At 43.6% G+C, this 16,887-nt stretch overlaps 1 protein-coding gene across 3 annotated transcripts in view; it reads left to right on the top strand.

The window, feature by feature from the left end:
- The window catches only part of fer1l4 (fer-1 like family member 4), a 356,632-nt gene that overhangs the window by 95,290 nt on the left and 244,455 nt on the right, over positions 1-16,887 (top strand). For all 3 annotated transcript variants that reach the window (XM_072556056.1, XM_072556055.1, XM_072556057.1), the window contains one exon: positions 14,228-14,420. In XM_072556056.1, coding sequence (XP_072412157.1) covers positions 14,228-14,420 — 193 coding nt within the window. The remainder of the gene's footprint in view (positions 1-14,227; positions 14,421-16,887) is intronic.

The raw sequence follows: 16,887 nt of genomic DNA, 5'->3' as shown, positions 1-16,887 counted from the left end.
AATAATCGAGGTTCCTCAATACACTAATCCCATTTACCTGTACTTGGTCAGTAGACTGGCGATGGGACTAGATTGATTTAGGATATCTGTCTGGCATGGAACAACTCTATGACTCTATGCTTTTTAAGTGCTCATCCAGCTGCTGCTTAAATGCTGTGGAAGTACTGGCCTCTACTTCCCTCTCAGACAGCATGTTCCTTTTCTTCCACTCTCTGAGTGAAAAATCTTTTTCTCAGATCTCCTCTAAATTACTTGCTCTTCACCTTAAACCTATTCCATCTGGTCTGAGAGTCATCTGCCATGGGGAAGAGCTTCTCACAATCTATCCTGTCGAGGCCTCTCATAACTTTGTATACTTGCATCATAAGAACATAGGAAATAGAAGCCCTGGATGGAGGTGAGGGGGGTGGTGTACTGGCAAGTTTTGCATCTTTTCCGGTTGCAGGGGAAGGAACATGGTGGTTCGGGGGGTTGGTGGGGAGAGTAGTGCAAACCAAGGGCTGTCAAAGGGAACGGTCCTTGCGGAAGGCAGAGATGGGTGTGGAGGAGAAGGTGTTCTTTGTGGTGGGGTCTAGTTGGAGTTGGCAAAAGTGTTTAAGGATGAGGCGTTGGATGCAGAGACTGGTAGGGTGACAGGTGAGGACAAGTTGGACTCTGTCTTTATTGCGTTCGGAGGGGTTTAGAACATTGGAATGGGCAATGGAGGTGGTGTGAAAAGGGCAATCTGGATGACGGGGGGAAGGGATGTTATTCAAAATAGGTGGATATCTGGGATGTTGCTGTTTGTAGTAAATTAAGTCTCCAGACGGATGTTTACCACAAATGCACAGACTCTCAGAACCACCTGGACTACACCTCCTCCCACCCAGTATCCTGCAAGAACTCCATCCCATTCTCCCAATTCCTCTGCCTCTGCCACATCTGTTTGGATGAGAAGACATTCCACTCCCAAGCATCCCAGATGTCCACCTATTCTGAACAATGTGCTTTTCCATCCTTTGTCATCCAAGAAAGTCCTGCTCCTCACCACCACCATTCCCCTTTCCACTGCTCTAAACCTCCCCCACTCCAAAGACAATAAAAACAGAGTCTCTCTTGTCCTCACCTACCACCCCACCAGTCTCCACATTAAAGACCTCATCCTTAAACACTTCCAACAACTCCAAGTAGACCCCACCACCAAGAACATTGCCCCTCCCCGCCCATGTCTGCCTTCCGGAAGGACCATTACCCTTGACAGTCCTTGGTTTGCGCCACTCTCCCCACTAACCCCCCTGAACTCTCAGGTACCTTCACCGAAACTGGAAAAGATGTAAAACCTGTCAGTACACCACCCCTCCTCACCTCCATCTATGGCCCCAACCAATCGTTCCAGGTGAGGTTCACCTGCCTCTCTTCCAACCTAGTTTTTTGCACCAGGTGCTCCTGAAGTGGTCTTCTCTACGTTGGGGAGACCAAATGTAAACTTAGGGAAGAGTTCACCAAGCATCTCAGTAGGGCCTGCAGGGGCTGACCGGACCTCCCAGTCACCTCCCATTTTAATTCCCCTTCCCACTCCCTTACCAACATGACCTTATTTGGCCTCCTCCATTGCCACAATGAATCAAACCGCAAATTGGGTGAACAAAACCTCATCTTCTGCCTGGGCAGCCTACAGCCTGGTGGACTCAACATTGAGTTCTCCAGTTTCAAATAATCTCCCTTCCCTTCCCCCAATTCCCATCCCAGCCCCCTTCCCCTCCCCTTTCCTTCCACTCCTACCGGATTCATTCCTCCCGCTGTGCAACCAGGTTTTACCCTCTACCTGTCTTCACCTATTGCCACTTCACCACCCTGCTCCCGCCAACCCCTTTATCTGCAGCTCTTCTTACAGCCACCCCCAGTCCTGAAGAAGGGTTATACCTTAAACATCGACTTCTCCACCTCCTGATGCTGCCTGGCTTGGTACATTAATCCAGCTTTCTGCTTGTCTACCATGGATTCCAGCATCTGCAGTTTTTTGTCTCCCCAAATTTTGAGGCTATGCCCCCAAGTTCTAGTTTCACCCGCCATTGGAACAACGTCCCTGCTTCTATTTTATCTTATCAATCAGAACCCTCCCCCCAGCCTCGTCTGTTCCATGGAAAATAAATGCAACCTATCATGTCTCTCTTTATAATTGAGACCTTTCATCCCAGGCAACATTCTGGTGAATCTCCCTTGCACCCTCTCTACTGCAATCACATCCTTCTGATAGTGTAAGACCAGAATTGCACACTGTATTCCGCCTTGTTTTATAACCAATGTTTTATAACGTTGTAACAAGACTTCCTTGCTCCTATAGTCTACGCCCTGACTAATTAAGGCAAGCATCCCGAACGCTGCCTTCACAGCCTGTCTATTTGTACTGACACCTTCAGTCATCTATTGACTTGTACATCAAGGTCCCTTTTCTCCTCAGTACTACACTCCCTAGGGACCTACCATTCATTGTATATGTCCTTCCTTATTAGACCTCCCAAAATACATCACCTCCCACTTAGCGCAATTAAATTCCATCTGCCCCATTGCTGTGCCAAATTTATCAGATGATCAGTATCAGAACATAGCCTGAGACCATCCACCTCTCTATCAAGAAATAACCAATGTTCATGTAATTTACAAACTTACAAATTATAGCCTCTACATTCACATCCAATTTTGTAATAAAGAACAGCAAGGGTCCCAGCTCCAGTCCTGGTACTACGCTACTGGCTTCCCATTACAAAAACAGACCTCCATCATCACACTTTGCCTCTTATTATAAGTCAGTTTTGGAATCAGTTTGCCAATTTGTCTTTGATCTCATGGGTTCTTGCCTTTATGACCTGCCATCGATATGGAACTTTGCCAAAGAATCTACTGAAGCCCATGTAAACCACATCAACAGCACTACCCTCATCAATATATTTAGTAATCTTTTCGAAAAATTAAATGAAATTAGTCAGACAGGATCTCCCTCTCACAAATCTGTGCTGACTATCCTTGAACACTGCCTGCCGTTCCTGTCTCTCAGAGATTTTTCCAATAATGTCCTGATCATTGATGTCAGACTAATTGATCTGTAATTTCCTGGCCTATCTCTGCAGCCTTTCTTGAACAAAGGAACCAGATTTTGGATTAGTGGTGCTGGAAGAGCACAGCAGGTCAGGCAGCATCCGAGGAACAGCAAAATCGACGTTTCGGGCAAAAGGGGCTTTTGCCCGAAACGTCGATTTTGCTGCTCCTCGGATGCTGCCTGACCTGCTGTGCTCTTCCAGCACCACTAATCCAAAATCTGGTTTCCAGAATCTGCAGTCATTGTTTTTACCTAAAGGAACCACATTAGCTATCCAGTCATCTGGCACATCATTTGTGACTGGTGAAGTATTTAAATCCTGGTTCCTGACGAAGGGCTCCAGTTCGAAACATTGATTTTCCTGGTCCTCAGATGCTGCCTGATCTGCTGTGCTTTTCCAGCAATATACTCTCAATTCCACATGCACCACATCAACCGGTTTATTTTCATTCACCTGTTTTGTCACCTTCTCGAAGAACTCAATAAGGTTAGTGAGGCACGATCTATCCTTCACAAAACCATGTTGACTTTCTCTAATCAAATGACTCCTTTCCAGATATTTATAAATCCTATCTCTTTGAACCTTTTCCAACACCTTACCCAAAACCGAAGTAAGGCTCACTGACCTATAATTACCAGGGTTGTCCCGACTCCCCTTCTTAAACAAGGGAACAACATTTGCTATCCTCCAGTCTTCTGGCACTACTCCTGTCGATAATGATGACATAAAGATCAAAGCTAAAGGCTCTGCAATCTCCTCCCTGGCTTCCCAGAGAATCCTAGCAAATATCCGGCCCCGGGGTTTCATCTATTTTCAGATCTTCCAAAATTGCTAAAACCTCCTCTTTGTCAACCTCAGTCTCATCTAATCTTGTAGTCTGTATCTGTATTCCCATTAATATTGCCCTTTTTCAACGTGAATACTGACGAAAAGTATTCATTAAGCACTTACCGTATGTCCTCAGATTCCACACACAACTTTCCACTACTGTCTTTGATTGGCCCTAATCTTAGTCTAGTCATTCTTTTAATCCTGATATACCTATAGAAGGCCTTAGGGTTTCCTTGATCCTATCCACCAACGACTTCTCATGTCCCCTCCTGGCTCTTCTTACCCCTCTCTTTAGATCTTTTCTGGGTAACTTATTCCTCTCAAGCCCCCTATCTGAGCTTTCACGGTACATCCTCACATTAGCCTTCTTCTTCCTCTTGACAAGAGCTTCAACTTCTTTCGTAAACCATGGCTCCCTCTCTTTAACAACTACCTCCCTGCCTGATAGGTATACACTTATCAAGGATCAGAAGTAGCTGTTCCTTGAATGCACTCCACATTCAAATGTGTACATCCCCTCCAGTTACCTTCCCCATCCTATGCATCCTAAATGAGAACAAAGAATAAAGAAAATTTACAGCCCAGGAACAGGTTCTTTGGCTGTCCAAGCCTGTGCCTATCCAAATCCACTGTCTAAACCTATCGCCCAATTCCTAAGCATCTGTATCCTACTGCTCCCCACCTACTCATGCATCAGAACAGACGCACCTTTAATGAATTTACCATGCCTGCCTCTAATATCTCTGCTGGCAACGCGTTTCAGGCACCTACCACCCTCTGTGTAAAGTACTTTCCGTGTGTATCCCCCTTAAGTTTTGTCCAGGCAACATCCTCGTAAACCTTCTCTGCACCCTCTCCAAAGCGTCCAATCCTTTTGGTAATGTGGCGACCAGAACTGTGCACAGTATTCTAAATGTGGCCGAACCAAAGTCTTGTACAATTTCAACATGACCTGCCAGCTCTTAAACTCAATACCCTGAGCATACTGTATGCCTTCTTGACCACTCAACCTACCTTCAGGGTACAATGGACCTGAACTCCCTGATTTCTCTCTACTCATCAACTTTTCCCAAGGCTCTTCCGTTTACAGTATAGTTCGCTCTAGAATTAGACCTTCCAAAATGCATCATCTCACATTTGCCCGGATTGAACTCCATCTTCCACTTCTCCGCCCAACTCTCTAGTCTATCTATAGTCTCCTGTTTTCTTTGACAGTCCACTATGCTTTCTGCTACACCACCAATCTTCGTGTCATCTACAAAATTACTGATCAGACCACCAGTGCCCTCTTCCAAATCATTTATGTATATCACAAACAACAGTGGCCCCAACACTGATCCCTGTGGAACACCACTGGTCACCTTTCATCATTTCAAGAAACTCCCTTCAACTACTACTCTCTGTCTCCTATTGCTCAACCAGTCTTTTATCCACCGAGCTAGAATACCCTGCACATCATGTGACTTCACTTTCTCCATTAGTTTACATGGGGAACCTTATCAAACGCCTTACTAAAATCCATGTATATGACATCAACAGCCCTTCTTTCATCTATCAACTTGGTCACTTCATCGAAGAACTCTATTAAGTTGGTAAGGCATGATCTCCCCCGCACAAAACCATGTTGCCTATCACTGATAAGCCCATTCTTTTCTAATTATAAATAGATCCTATCTTCAGTACGTTCTCCAGCAACTTTCCCACCACTGATGTCAGGCTCACTGGTCTGCAGTTACCTGGAATATCCCTACTGTCCTTCTTGAAAAGAGGAACAACATGAGCAATTCTCCAGTCCTCCGGCACTTCATCTGTGTTTAAGGATGCTACAAAGATATCCGTTAGGGCCCCAGTTATTACCTCTCTCACCTCACTCAGCAACATGGGATAGATCCCATTCAGTCCTGGGGATTTGTCTACCTTAACATCCTTTAACCTACCCAACACATCCTCCCACCTTATGTCAATGTCATCCAGAGTAAACAAACCTCTATCTCTAATCTGAACATTCATTATGTCCCTCTCCTCATTGAGAATCTCACCCATTTTCTCAGATTTGACACACAACCTTCCTTCCTTATCCTTTAGTGGACCAACCCTTTCTCTAGTTACCCTCTTGCTTCTTATATAAGAATAAAAGGCTTTGGGACTCTCCTTAATTCTGCTCTCTAAAGTTATTTCATGACCCCTTTTAGCCCGCTTGATTCCTCGTTTAAGAATGGTCATACTCTCCCGATTTTCCTCCAAAGCTTGTTCTGTTCTTAGCTGCCTGGACTTTATGTACGCTTCCCTTTTCCTCTTGGCTAGTTGCATGATTTCTCCTGTCATCCACAGTTCATGAATCTTGCCTTTCCTATCCCTTGTTTTCAAAGGGACATGCCTATCCTGCATTATCTTCAACCTATCTTTGAAAGCCTCCCACACATCAAATGTGGACTTCCCTTCAAAAAGCTGCCCCCAGTCCACATTTCCCAGCTCTTGCCGAATTTTGATATAATTGGCTTAGGTTCAGTTTAGTACTCTTCCCATAGCACCACTCTCATCTTTGTCTACAAGTATTCTAAAAATTACAGAATTGTGGTCACTATTCACAATGAAATCTCCCATTGCAACTTCTACCACCTGACCTGGCTCATTCCCCAACTCCAGGTCCAATATGGCCCCATCCCTCGTTGGACTATTGACGTACTGCTGTAGAAAACTTTTCTGCCCCATCCAGACCTCTGACACAGTGTATCCCAGTCAATGTTGGGGAAACTAAAATCTCCCATCACCACCACCTGTTGCCTCTACATCTTTCCATAATCTGTTTACCTATTTGTTCTTCTATCTCATGCTCACTGTTGGGAGGCCTGTGGTACAGCCCCAACAATGTAACTGCACCCTTCTTATTTCTCAGCTCTACCCGTAATGCCTCATTGTTGAAGGCCTCCATAGTGTCCTCCTTTAGCACAGCCATGATATCATCCCTGACCAGCAATACAACTCCTCCCCCTCCTTTAAATTCCCTCCGTGTCCTGTCTGAAGCATCTATATCCTGGAACATTGAGTTGCCAATCATCATGCCCTTCCTTCAACCAAGTCTCTGTGATTGCAATAACGTCATATTCGCAGGCACCAATCCAAGCCCTACATTCATCTGCCTTACCCACTATATTCCTTACATTAAAGCATATGCACTTCAGACCACCAGTTCTTTTGCGTTCATCTGCTCTCTGCCTACTCTTCCCCTTGGTAATGATAACTTCATGATCCTGTTCCTTACAGTCTGTAGTTTCCACCTCACTGTCTACTAGAGTTCTCTTCTGGTTCCTAGCCCCCTGCCACATTAGTTTAAACCTTCTCCAACAGCAGTAGCAAAATCTCCCCCAAGGACATTAGTTCCAGTCTGGTTCAGGTGCAGACCATTCAATTTATGATAGTCCCACCTTCCCCAGAAGCGGTCCCAATGTCCCACAAATCTGAATCCCTCCCTCCTGTACCATCCCTCAAGCCACATGTTCATCCTGCCTATTCTTTCATTTCTACCCTGGCTAGCACGTGGCACTGGTACCTTTGAGGTCCTCCTCTTTAACTTCTCTCCTAGCTCCCTGAATTCTTCTTTCAGGACCTCATCTCGTTTCCTACTTATATCGTTGGTGCCCATATGCACCCCGACAATTGGCTGTTCACCCTCCCCTTTCAGAATGCTCTGCACCCGATCGGTGACATCCCTGACCCGAGCACCTGGGAGGCAACATACATCCGAGAGTCTAATCTTTGGCCACAGAACAGCCTATCTACTCCCCTCACAATAGAATCCCCTCTGACTATGCCCCTACGAGTCTTTTTCCCTGAACACCAGAACCAGCCACGGTGACACGATCCTGGCAATTACTGCCCTCCCCTGGTGAGCTATTTCCCCAACAGTATCCAAAACGGTATACCTGTTTTGGAGGGAGATGACCGCCGGGGACACCTGCACTGTCTTCCTACTCTTTCTCTGCCTTTTGGTCACCCATTCCCTGTTTTTATCTGCAATTCTCTAAACGTTCTATCCATGACCTCCTCAGCATTGCAGATGCTACACAGTGAGTCAGTCTGCAGCTCCAGAGCTGTCATGCGGTCAAGCAAGGGCTGCAACTCAACACACTACTTGTGGTATATACCTATCCCTGCCCATTACTATTGTAAACGTAACCAAATTATGGTCACTATCGCCAAAGTGCACACTTACCTCCAAATCTCACACCTGGCTGGGTTCATTCCCCAGTACCAAATCCAGTATGGCATTGCCCCTTGTTGGCCTGTTTACATACAGTGTCAGAAAAGCCTCCAGCACACATTGAACAAAAACTGACCCACTTGAAATATAGTATTTCCAGTCAATATTGGGGAATTTAAAGTCCCCAATAACAACTACCCTTTTACTCTCGCTCCTATTAAGAATCATCTTTGCTATCCTTTCCTCTACATCCCTGGAACAATTCAGAGGCCTATAGAAAACTCCATACAGGGTGACCTCTCCTTTCCTGTTTCTAACCTCAGCCCAAATTACCTCAGTGGATGACTCCTCAAATGTTCTCTCAGCTGCTGTAATACTGCTCTTGATTAACAATGCCACACCTCCCCCCCCCCGCCCCCGCTTTTTACCAACATCTCTGTTCTTGCTGAAACATCTAAATCCTGGAATCTGCAACAATCATTCCTGTCCTTCCTCTAACCATGTCTCTGAAATGGCCACAACATTGAAATCCCAGGTACCAACCCATGCCACAAATTCACCCACCCTTATTCTGGATGCTCCTGGCATTGAAGTACATACATTTCAAACCAGCATCCTGATTGCCGGTGCCCTCTCGCGACCTTGTAAACCTATTCCTGACCTCACTATCCTCAACTTTCTGTAGACTGGAACTACAATTCAGGTTCCCATCCCCCTGCTGTATTAGTTTAAACCCCCCCCCCCCCCTCCCGCCCGAAGAACATTAGCAAATTCCTCCCCCAGGGTATTGGTACCCCTCTGGTTCAGTTGAAGACCAACCTGTTTGTAGAGGGCCCACCTTACCCAGAAAGAGCTCCAATTATCTAAGAATCCAAAACACTCCCTCCTGCACCATCCTTGCAGCCGTGTGTTCAGCTCCGTGCTCTCCCTGTTCCTCACTTCACTAGCACGTGGCACGGGCAACAAACCAGAGATAAAAACTCTTGTTTGTTCTAGCTGTAAGCTTCCAACCAAGCTCCCTGAATTTCTGCCTTAGATCCCCACCTTTCTTCTTACCAGCAGCCGGAAGTGTGGAATTGTCAAGCAGGAGGCTGTCAGGAAGGTGAGGAAAAATGTTTAAAAACCCACCTCTAGTGTTGGGGTCCTCCATTGTTGTTTCAGCAGCAGGAAGTGCGGGAGCGTCAAGCAGGAGGCTGTTGGTGAGGTCACGAGGTTACATAGTTGGGTGGTTGCTTTACCCGAAACACTACTCGGGTAGTGTCTACCACTCATCCTTCTCCTCTAACCAAAAGAAAGTTCTCTGCGTCGGTTGGTAATGTGGTAAGAGTTTTCTTTTGTGTTTCATTTTTTTCAGCGGTCTACTTGGGAATTTAGAACAGTGGGAATGGAGGTTAGGGTGGTTGAATCTTCCTCTTGCTGTATGTGGGAGGTAAGGATCACCTCTAGTGTCCCTGCTGACTTCATTTGTGGGAAGTGCACCCAACTCCAGCTCCTCGAGAACCGTGTAAAGGAATTGGAGCTGGAACTGGATGAACTTCAGATCATTTGAGAGGCGGATGGGGTTATTGAGCGGAGTTACAGGGAGGTAGTTACTTCACAGCCATGTGAAGAAGGTAGATGGGTTACCGTCAGGGGTAGGAATGGGAACTGGCAGGCAGTGCAGGGATCTCCTATGGTGGTTTCTGTCAACAAGTATACCGTTTTGGATACTGTTGGGGAGGACAACTTAGCAGGGGTAAGCAATTGGGCACAGGTCTCTGGTGCAAAGTCTGTCCCTGCTGCTCAGAGGGGAAGGGGAAAGTGGAGCAGAGCTTTCGGCACTGGAGACTCCATAGTTACGGGGACATTTAGGAGGTTTTGTGGGAATGAGAGAGACTTGTTTGTTGCCTCCCAGGTGGCAGGGTTCGTGATGTCTCTGATCATGTTTTTTGGGACCCTTGAGGGAGAGGGGGAGCAGCCCCAAGTCATGGTCCACATAGGCACCAAGGCAAATGCTTTCACCCATAATGGTTCGGATCTTGAACACTTGCTGAAAACGTAGTGGAAGCTTATTCAATAAATAATGTGTACTGGAGTTTGACAGGTGTCTGCAGATGAGAATTACAGACAAAATATTGTGATCTGAGACTAAGCACAGCTGCTCTTTTAAAGAGCCAGCAGAGGGTCAAATGGTTTATTTTGATGCTGTAAGTGTCTAAGGATAATTATTGTGCAGTTGTACATGACATTAATTCCTATACCTAATGACATTTCCTCATTGACACCTGGGTAGTCATTCCAGTGAAACCTGTTTCTTTTGTAGAATGTTTCCGTGAAGTTTATGAGGAATTAATACAAGAACAGTAGGTGGATCAGCACTGAATAAAATAATAAAGGTTTACAATTTCAAAATGACCCAAGCAATTTGAGTGTGTGAGTACAGAAAGCCTTCTCTGGAGACTTCCACTATTATAGATGCAGGCATTCAGCCAATTTGTTTAATTCCACATGACATCAAAGAATGACTGAGCACATTGAATACAGGAACCACATTAGGTCCTGATGACATTGCAGCAATAGCACTGAAAACTTGTGCTCTGGATCTAGCTACTTCTCTAGTTAAGCTGTTCCAGTACAGTTACAATGCTTGCATCTTCCCGAAAATGTTTTTATTAAAACTAGGAGTTGCCCATTATGGCCAATTACCACCCCGCCATCTACTGTCATTTATCAACAAAATGATGAGGTGCTATTAAGTGGCACTTACTCAAAAAGACCTGCTCATCAATCCAGGCTCAATCACCTCCAGAACTTAATGTAGCCTTGATCCAAATATGGACAAAAAGTTAAACTCTGAATTGAGAATGATTGTGACAACAAAGTGACATTTAACCAAGTGTAGCACCAAAGAGCCCTGAGTCAATGGGAATCGGGGGCGGGGGGGGGGCGTTGGGAGGGATCGCTACTGGTTGGTGTTATACCTGGCATGTAGGAAGATGGTTGTGGATGTTGGAAGTCAGTCACCTCAGCTCCGAGACCTCTCTGCGGGAGTTCCTCAAGGTAGTGTCCTTGGCCGAACCATCTTCAGTTGCTTCATCAATGGCCTTCCCTCCATCATAAGGTCAGAAGTGGGGATGTTCACTGATAATTGCTCAATGTTCATTTTCACCACTGATCCGCAGTGATGTCTTTGTGTACTATCTACAAGAAACCTTGTTTGATAGCAACTTTTAAAGCTGCGCAGTCAACCACATAGTGATAGGAATCAGGGCTCAATTGTTTCTTTGAGGGCTTCTCTTGAATTTTACTGGAGGCAACTTTTTGATTTTTGGGGGCAACATTTTTGTTTTCAGGAGCTAATTTTTCAGTCTCACCAACTCTTTCATTTGCCATCACAAAGTAGCAACATCTCCATGTTTACGCTTATATATGGGGAATTTGGACTCACACAGATGCAGAATTTAAAGTTTCAGCAATATCCTCCAAGATTAACTTTAAAACCACAAAACACAAAATACAAGGAAAGCATCAGCTTTGTAGGGATGACAATATTCAAATTGGTGCAAAACAATAAGCATAAGTTAGTAACAAATATTTTTATTCGAAAAAGCTATTGATATACATAAAAAGTCATGACTCTAAAGGCTTTCTGCTGACTAGAAGTGTCACAGCTGAACAGTTGTATGTCTGTCTTAAAGCCAGCCACTCAAGTAATTCATAGTAAGGGAGATGCTTTAACATGGGATAACACATTAATAGAAACCTTTACTAAATAAAACTTCAACATTATATTAAACCTTTGATTCAGTGCTCATATTTGTAGTTTCTAAATCCTGCAGTTTTAATCTAGAGATTCAACGTTAATTTGTGAAGAATTTGTCACTCGATTTTTCCTGTTTCCAACGGCTAAATATTTCTTTGCTGAAAAATTTAAAATTGTTTTCTCCCCATGAAAAAAAATGTTTCCCCTTTGAGATCCACCCAACCTTTGAAAATCCAGTATCCCCTTTGTAGCTGCTCATTCCCCTTTGCAGCTGTTCTCTTTTACTTTACACCTTTGCACCTACTTTACAGACCCAGTCACTGTGCAGCCTGACTTGCTTTCCATCCTCCCAGTTAGTCAAACAACAAAAAGCAAAAAATCACACAACACCAGGTTATAGTCCAACAGGTTTAATTGGAAGCACACTAGCTTTCAGAGCGCCGCTCCTTTATCAGGTGATTGCGTCTCATAACAAAAATCATGAGAGTGAACCAGCCTGTGATTGGAGGAGCAGTTTCACTATTTCTATCCATTCTATTTTGCTGAATGATCACCTCTGTTTAAGAGTTGAATTGAGCAACAACACTTTCACCCAAAGGCTGATGAGGTTCAGGAACTTGCTACCTGAAAGGTTGGTAGAAGCAGAAACCCTTGCCCCATTGAAAACATTATTTGAGTTTTCAGTTGAAGTGTCATATCTGCACGGCTATATAATACCTTTCATTCACCCACAGACACACAGTGGAGCCAAATGGTCTTCTTTTGACCAGTTTATATGTGCAGAATTTTGCATCCTTCCTCAGCAGGTTTGCAGCCACTGATAGTTGGTGGGGAAAAGGAGGGGGAGGGAGTGTGAGAAACTCCCCCGTTGCCCTTTCCACTAGTCGCTTCCCATCCTGAACCCGCTGTGGTTTAACAGTGAGGGGATGAGTGGGGGGTCTAGGTTGGCTATTCTGCCCACATCACCCCTTTACTGTGGAGCCTCACACCACCTCTGAGAAATCCACACTTGCCGAGTCATTTAGTCTGGGACTTCGACACCAGAGACTGCTTTCAGCCACAATCCTGAATTCCTGCAGCATTATCTCAACCAGTAAGTGTCTTTGCTGCATCCTGAAGTTTATTTGGAACATACAGATTAGAATTAGGAATGTCCCATTCTGCCCATCAAGACAGCTGTACCATTCAAAATGATCATGGGTGATCTGATAGGTGACTTTAATCCACATCCTGCCAACCCCCACCCATATGCTTTGAGTTCCTTGTTAATCAAAAATTCATCCACCACTGTCTTGTTTTTGATCGACCCACCTTCACCATTCCTTGGGAAAAAGAATTCCACACTTTCATGACTCTCAGAGAAAACTGTTCTTCTCATCTCTGTCTTAAATGGGGGATTATTTAATTTTGAACTGTAGCTCCTGGCTCAAGTCTCTCCCACAAAAGGAAACAACCTTTCGCTGTCAACTGTCAAAACTCCACAGGCTCTTATGTGTTTCAATAAGATCATCTCTCATTCTTCTAACCTCTAACGGTTACAGATTCAGCCTGTTCAATCTTCCTTCCCTAGGTAATGCCTCCATCCCAGGTACATCCTCTGAGGTTATTACTATTATTCAATAATACCTTTCTCAAATGGGAGACCAAAAACTGTACATAGTACTCCAGATGTAGTCTCACCAATAACATGTATGACTGCAGCAATAAATTCCTATTTTTATTTTCCATTCCCATTGCAGTGTATAACAATGTTCCCTTTACCTTTCGAATCACATGCTGTACCAACAGATTAAATTTTTATCATTCCTGTGTTAAAAGATCAAGATTCTTCTGTACCTCAGAGTTATACAATTGCATTCGGGTTAAATAAATGCTAATTTTCTATACTGCCTGTCAAAGTAGATGACCCCACATTTTCCCACTTTACACTCCTTTTACTATTTTTTTGCCAATTCACTGAACTTTTCCAAATCCTTATGCCAATTTTTTGGATAGAAACACCTGATTATACAGGCGAAAGTGAGGACTGCAGATGCTGGAGATCAGAGTCAAGATTAGAATGGTGCTGGAAAAGCACAGCAGGTCAAGCAGCATCTGATTATACAGCCCAGGTTTGGTGGCAGGTGCAAAAGTCAATGTCATGTCTGCTCAGAGGTGGCTCGGTTTTTCATGCGCAATTATACAATTCTTAACTTATTACATCCTTGGATGAAGAGTCTTTGGTTTTGAAACAATAACTCAGTTTCTCACCCCACAGGTGCTGCCATTCCAGCTGAGTTGTTCCTGCAATTTCTGTTTTTATTTTAATTGTTGTGCTGCTTTGAAACCTCTGTGTAGGAGAACTGAAATCAAAATGTTAATTTTATTTTATTTAAGGTAACTATGGAAAGTTGGTAGAACTTGTCACCAAAAAGAAAAAAGAAGGAAAGGTGGATGACAATGAGGAGAAGAGATCTTTACTGGACACAAGAGATTCAGATGACGAGCTAGAGAATACTGAAATCAGTTTACCTCCAAAACAAAACTCAATTACACCACCTACAAAAGCAGAATACACAGAATTTGACAGGTGCTTTCAGAAAAATTCAATACATTGGTGTTAAACAATTATTTGTTTTTAAAATGATTTTGCATGTTCACTGGCAAAGCCACCATTATTGTTCATCCTTAGTTGGACACTCTTCATTTTGAGTAGGTTCACCATTAGTGCCGTTTGGGAGATATAGGACTCTAATCTGGTAACAATGAGATTTTACTGAAAAGATTGATGATGGATAGGTTATTGTTCATATTTAAAGAGCAGATGCATGAATTACAACACTATTCCTATCTGGCGCAAAAATAAAACTGGAAAAGTAGCTCAACTATGGCTTACAAAAAAAATTAAGGACAGTATGTGATCCAAAGAAGAGGTGTATAAACTTGCCAGACAAAGCAGCATGCCTGGGGATTGGGACCATTTAAGAATTCAGCAAAAGAAGCCAAAAAAAAATTAATCAAGAGAGGAAAAATAGATTATGAGAGTAAGATTGCAGGGATATAAGCTTCAATAATTATATGAAGAGAAAGAGATTAATAAAGACAGATGTAGTCCTCTCAGTCAGTGTCAGAGAAATTCTAATGGTGAAGAACGACATAGCAGAAGAATTGAACACATATTTTGACAGGGAGACTGCTCTCACTCAGTTTCATTCTTATCTGTACAATTGTAGAAAATTATTTGCAATTACTTTTCTTCTTTTCCCAAACCATTATCTCTGACGTTGTACAAAAAAAAACCATCCTTGATCCCTCCTATTTTTCATCCACATCCTGCCTTTTGGTGACATCATCCAGAAATGCATTAATTTCTAGACATATGCTGACAACTCTTTGAAATAACTCCACAGAGACCAATATCCCATTACCAAGTCATCCTTTATTTGCACATGGAAAGTCCTTGACAGTGGTCAAGCTTTCCTAGAGCCAGTTCTCAGACTGTCAGAATGTCACTCTTTTTATCTGTCAGCCAGGGCTCACTGATTTCACCAGATTAGCAGCCCCAGTTAGGGAATTCATATTCTATGAGGTCCACCTGGCTGACCTCATTACAATCACTACACCCTAGCTCTCCCTTGCCACCATATTTCACAACTCCTTTATTACCTCTAAATTGTCAGCTATTTGTCCAACATCCAGTATAGGATTCACAGAGATTTCCTCCAATTAAATGTTAGGTAAACAAAACCATTGACTTTAGTCCTGACCACAATATCTTTTCCTGTAACCACCAACTTCATGCCAATCCTGGACAGCTGTCTGAGGCTGAATCACTTGCAAAGTCAAGAATGTGGTGCTGGAAAAGCATAGCAGGTCAGGCAGCATCCGAGGAGCAGCATCCAAAGGGCTCATGTCTGAAACGTTGATTTTCCTGCTGCTTGGATGCTGCCTGACCTGCTGTGCTTTTCCAACACCACACTCTCGACTCTGATCTCCAGCATCTGCAGTCCTTACTTTCTCCTAACTGTATCACTTGCAAAGTTCAGTGTGACATTTAACCCAGAGGTGAACTTCTTATCACTTCACCATCATCATTACAATCATCTATTTCTACCTCTGTAACATTTCCTAACTCTGCAACTACCTCAACTCATCTGTTCCTGAAAGCCTCATCCATCCTTTGTTATCTCCAGACTATTCTTACATACTCTTGGCTGCTCTTCCACATTACATCCTCTATAAGCTTGAGGTGATCGCAACCCAGCTTTCCATGTCCTTACTTATCCCAGTCCTATCCACCTTTCACCCTGTGCTCACTTGGTTTATATTGGCTCCAGCTTAAATAGTGACTCAATTTAAAAATTTTCATCTGCATTTTCAAATTTCTCCATGATCTCATCCCTCTATATATGTAATCACTTCCCGCCAGGCAACCCTTGGAGACATCTGTGCTCCTCTAATTCTAGGCTTTAGTGCATTCCCAATAATGGGATGTTATTGTGGACGAGTTGGACTGAAGGATCTGTTTCCATGCTATATGCCTCGATGACTCTAAATTGGGCCTGTGGAATTCCAATTCATTGGAATTGAGAAGAATTAGAAGTGACCTTATTGAAACATACAGGATTGTTAAGGGACTTGAATGGTAGATTCAGAGAGGTTGTTTTCTCATGTGGGAGAGCCGAGGGCCAAAGAGTACAATCTCAGAATAAAGAATTGCCATTTTGAACATAGAGATGAGGAGGAATTTCTTCTCTCAGAGGATAGTCAATCTGTGGAATTCTTTACCTCAAAGGACTGTTGAGGCTGGGTCATTAAATATATCCAAGACTGAGATAGACAGATTTTTCATCAGTAAGGGAATCAAGGATTATGGGGATAAAGTAGCAAACTGGAGTTGAGGATTATTTGATCAGCCATAATCTCATTGTATGGTAGAACAGACTAGATGGGCTGACTGACATATTTCTGCTTCTATGTCTTGTGGTCTTATGAAGTGGTTAAAGTCTGGAATATAGTAGCAGAAGCAAATTACTTCAGATGCTGGAATCTGTACT

Source organism: Chiloscyllium punctatum, chromosome 37 (assembly GCF_047496795.1).
Source record: "Chiloscyllium punctatum isolate Juve2018m chromosome 37, sChiPun1.3, whole genome shotgun sequence".
Taxonomy (NCBI): Eukaryota; Metazoa; Chordata; class Chondrichthyes; order Orectolobiformes; family Hemiscylliidae; genus Chiloscyllium; species Chiloscyllium punctatum.
This window is presented reverse-complemented; position numbering and strand designations above follow the sequence as displayed.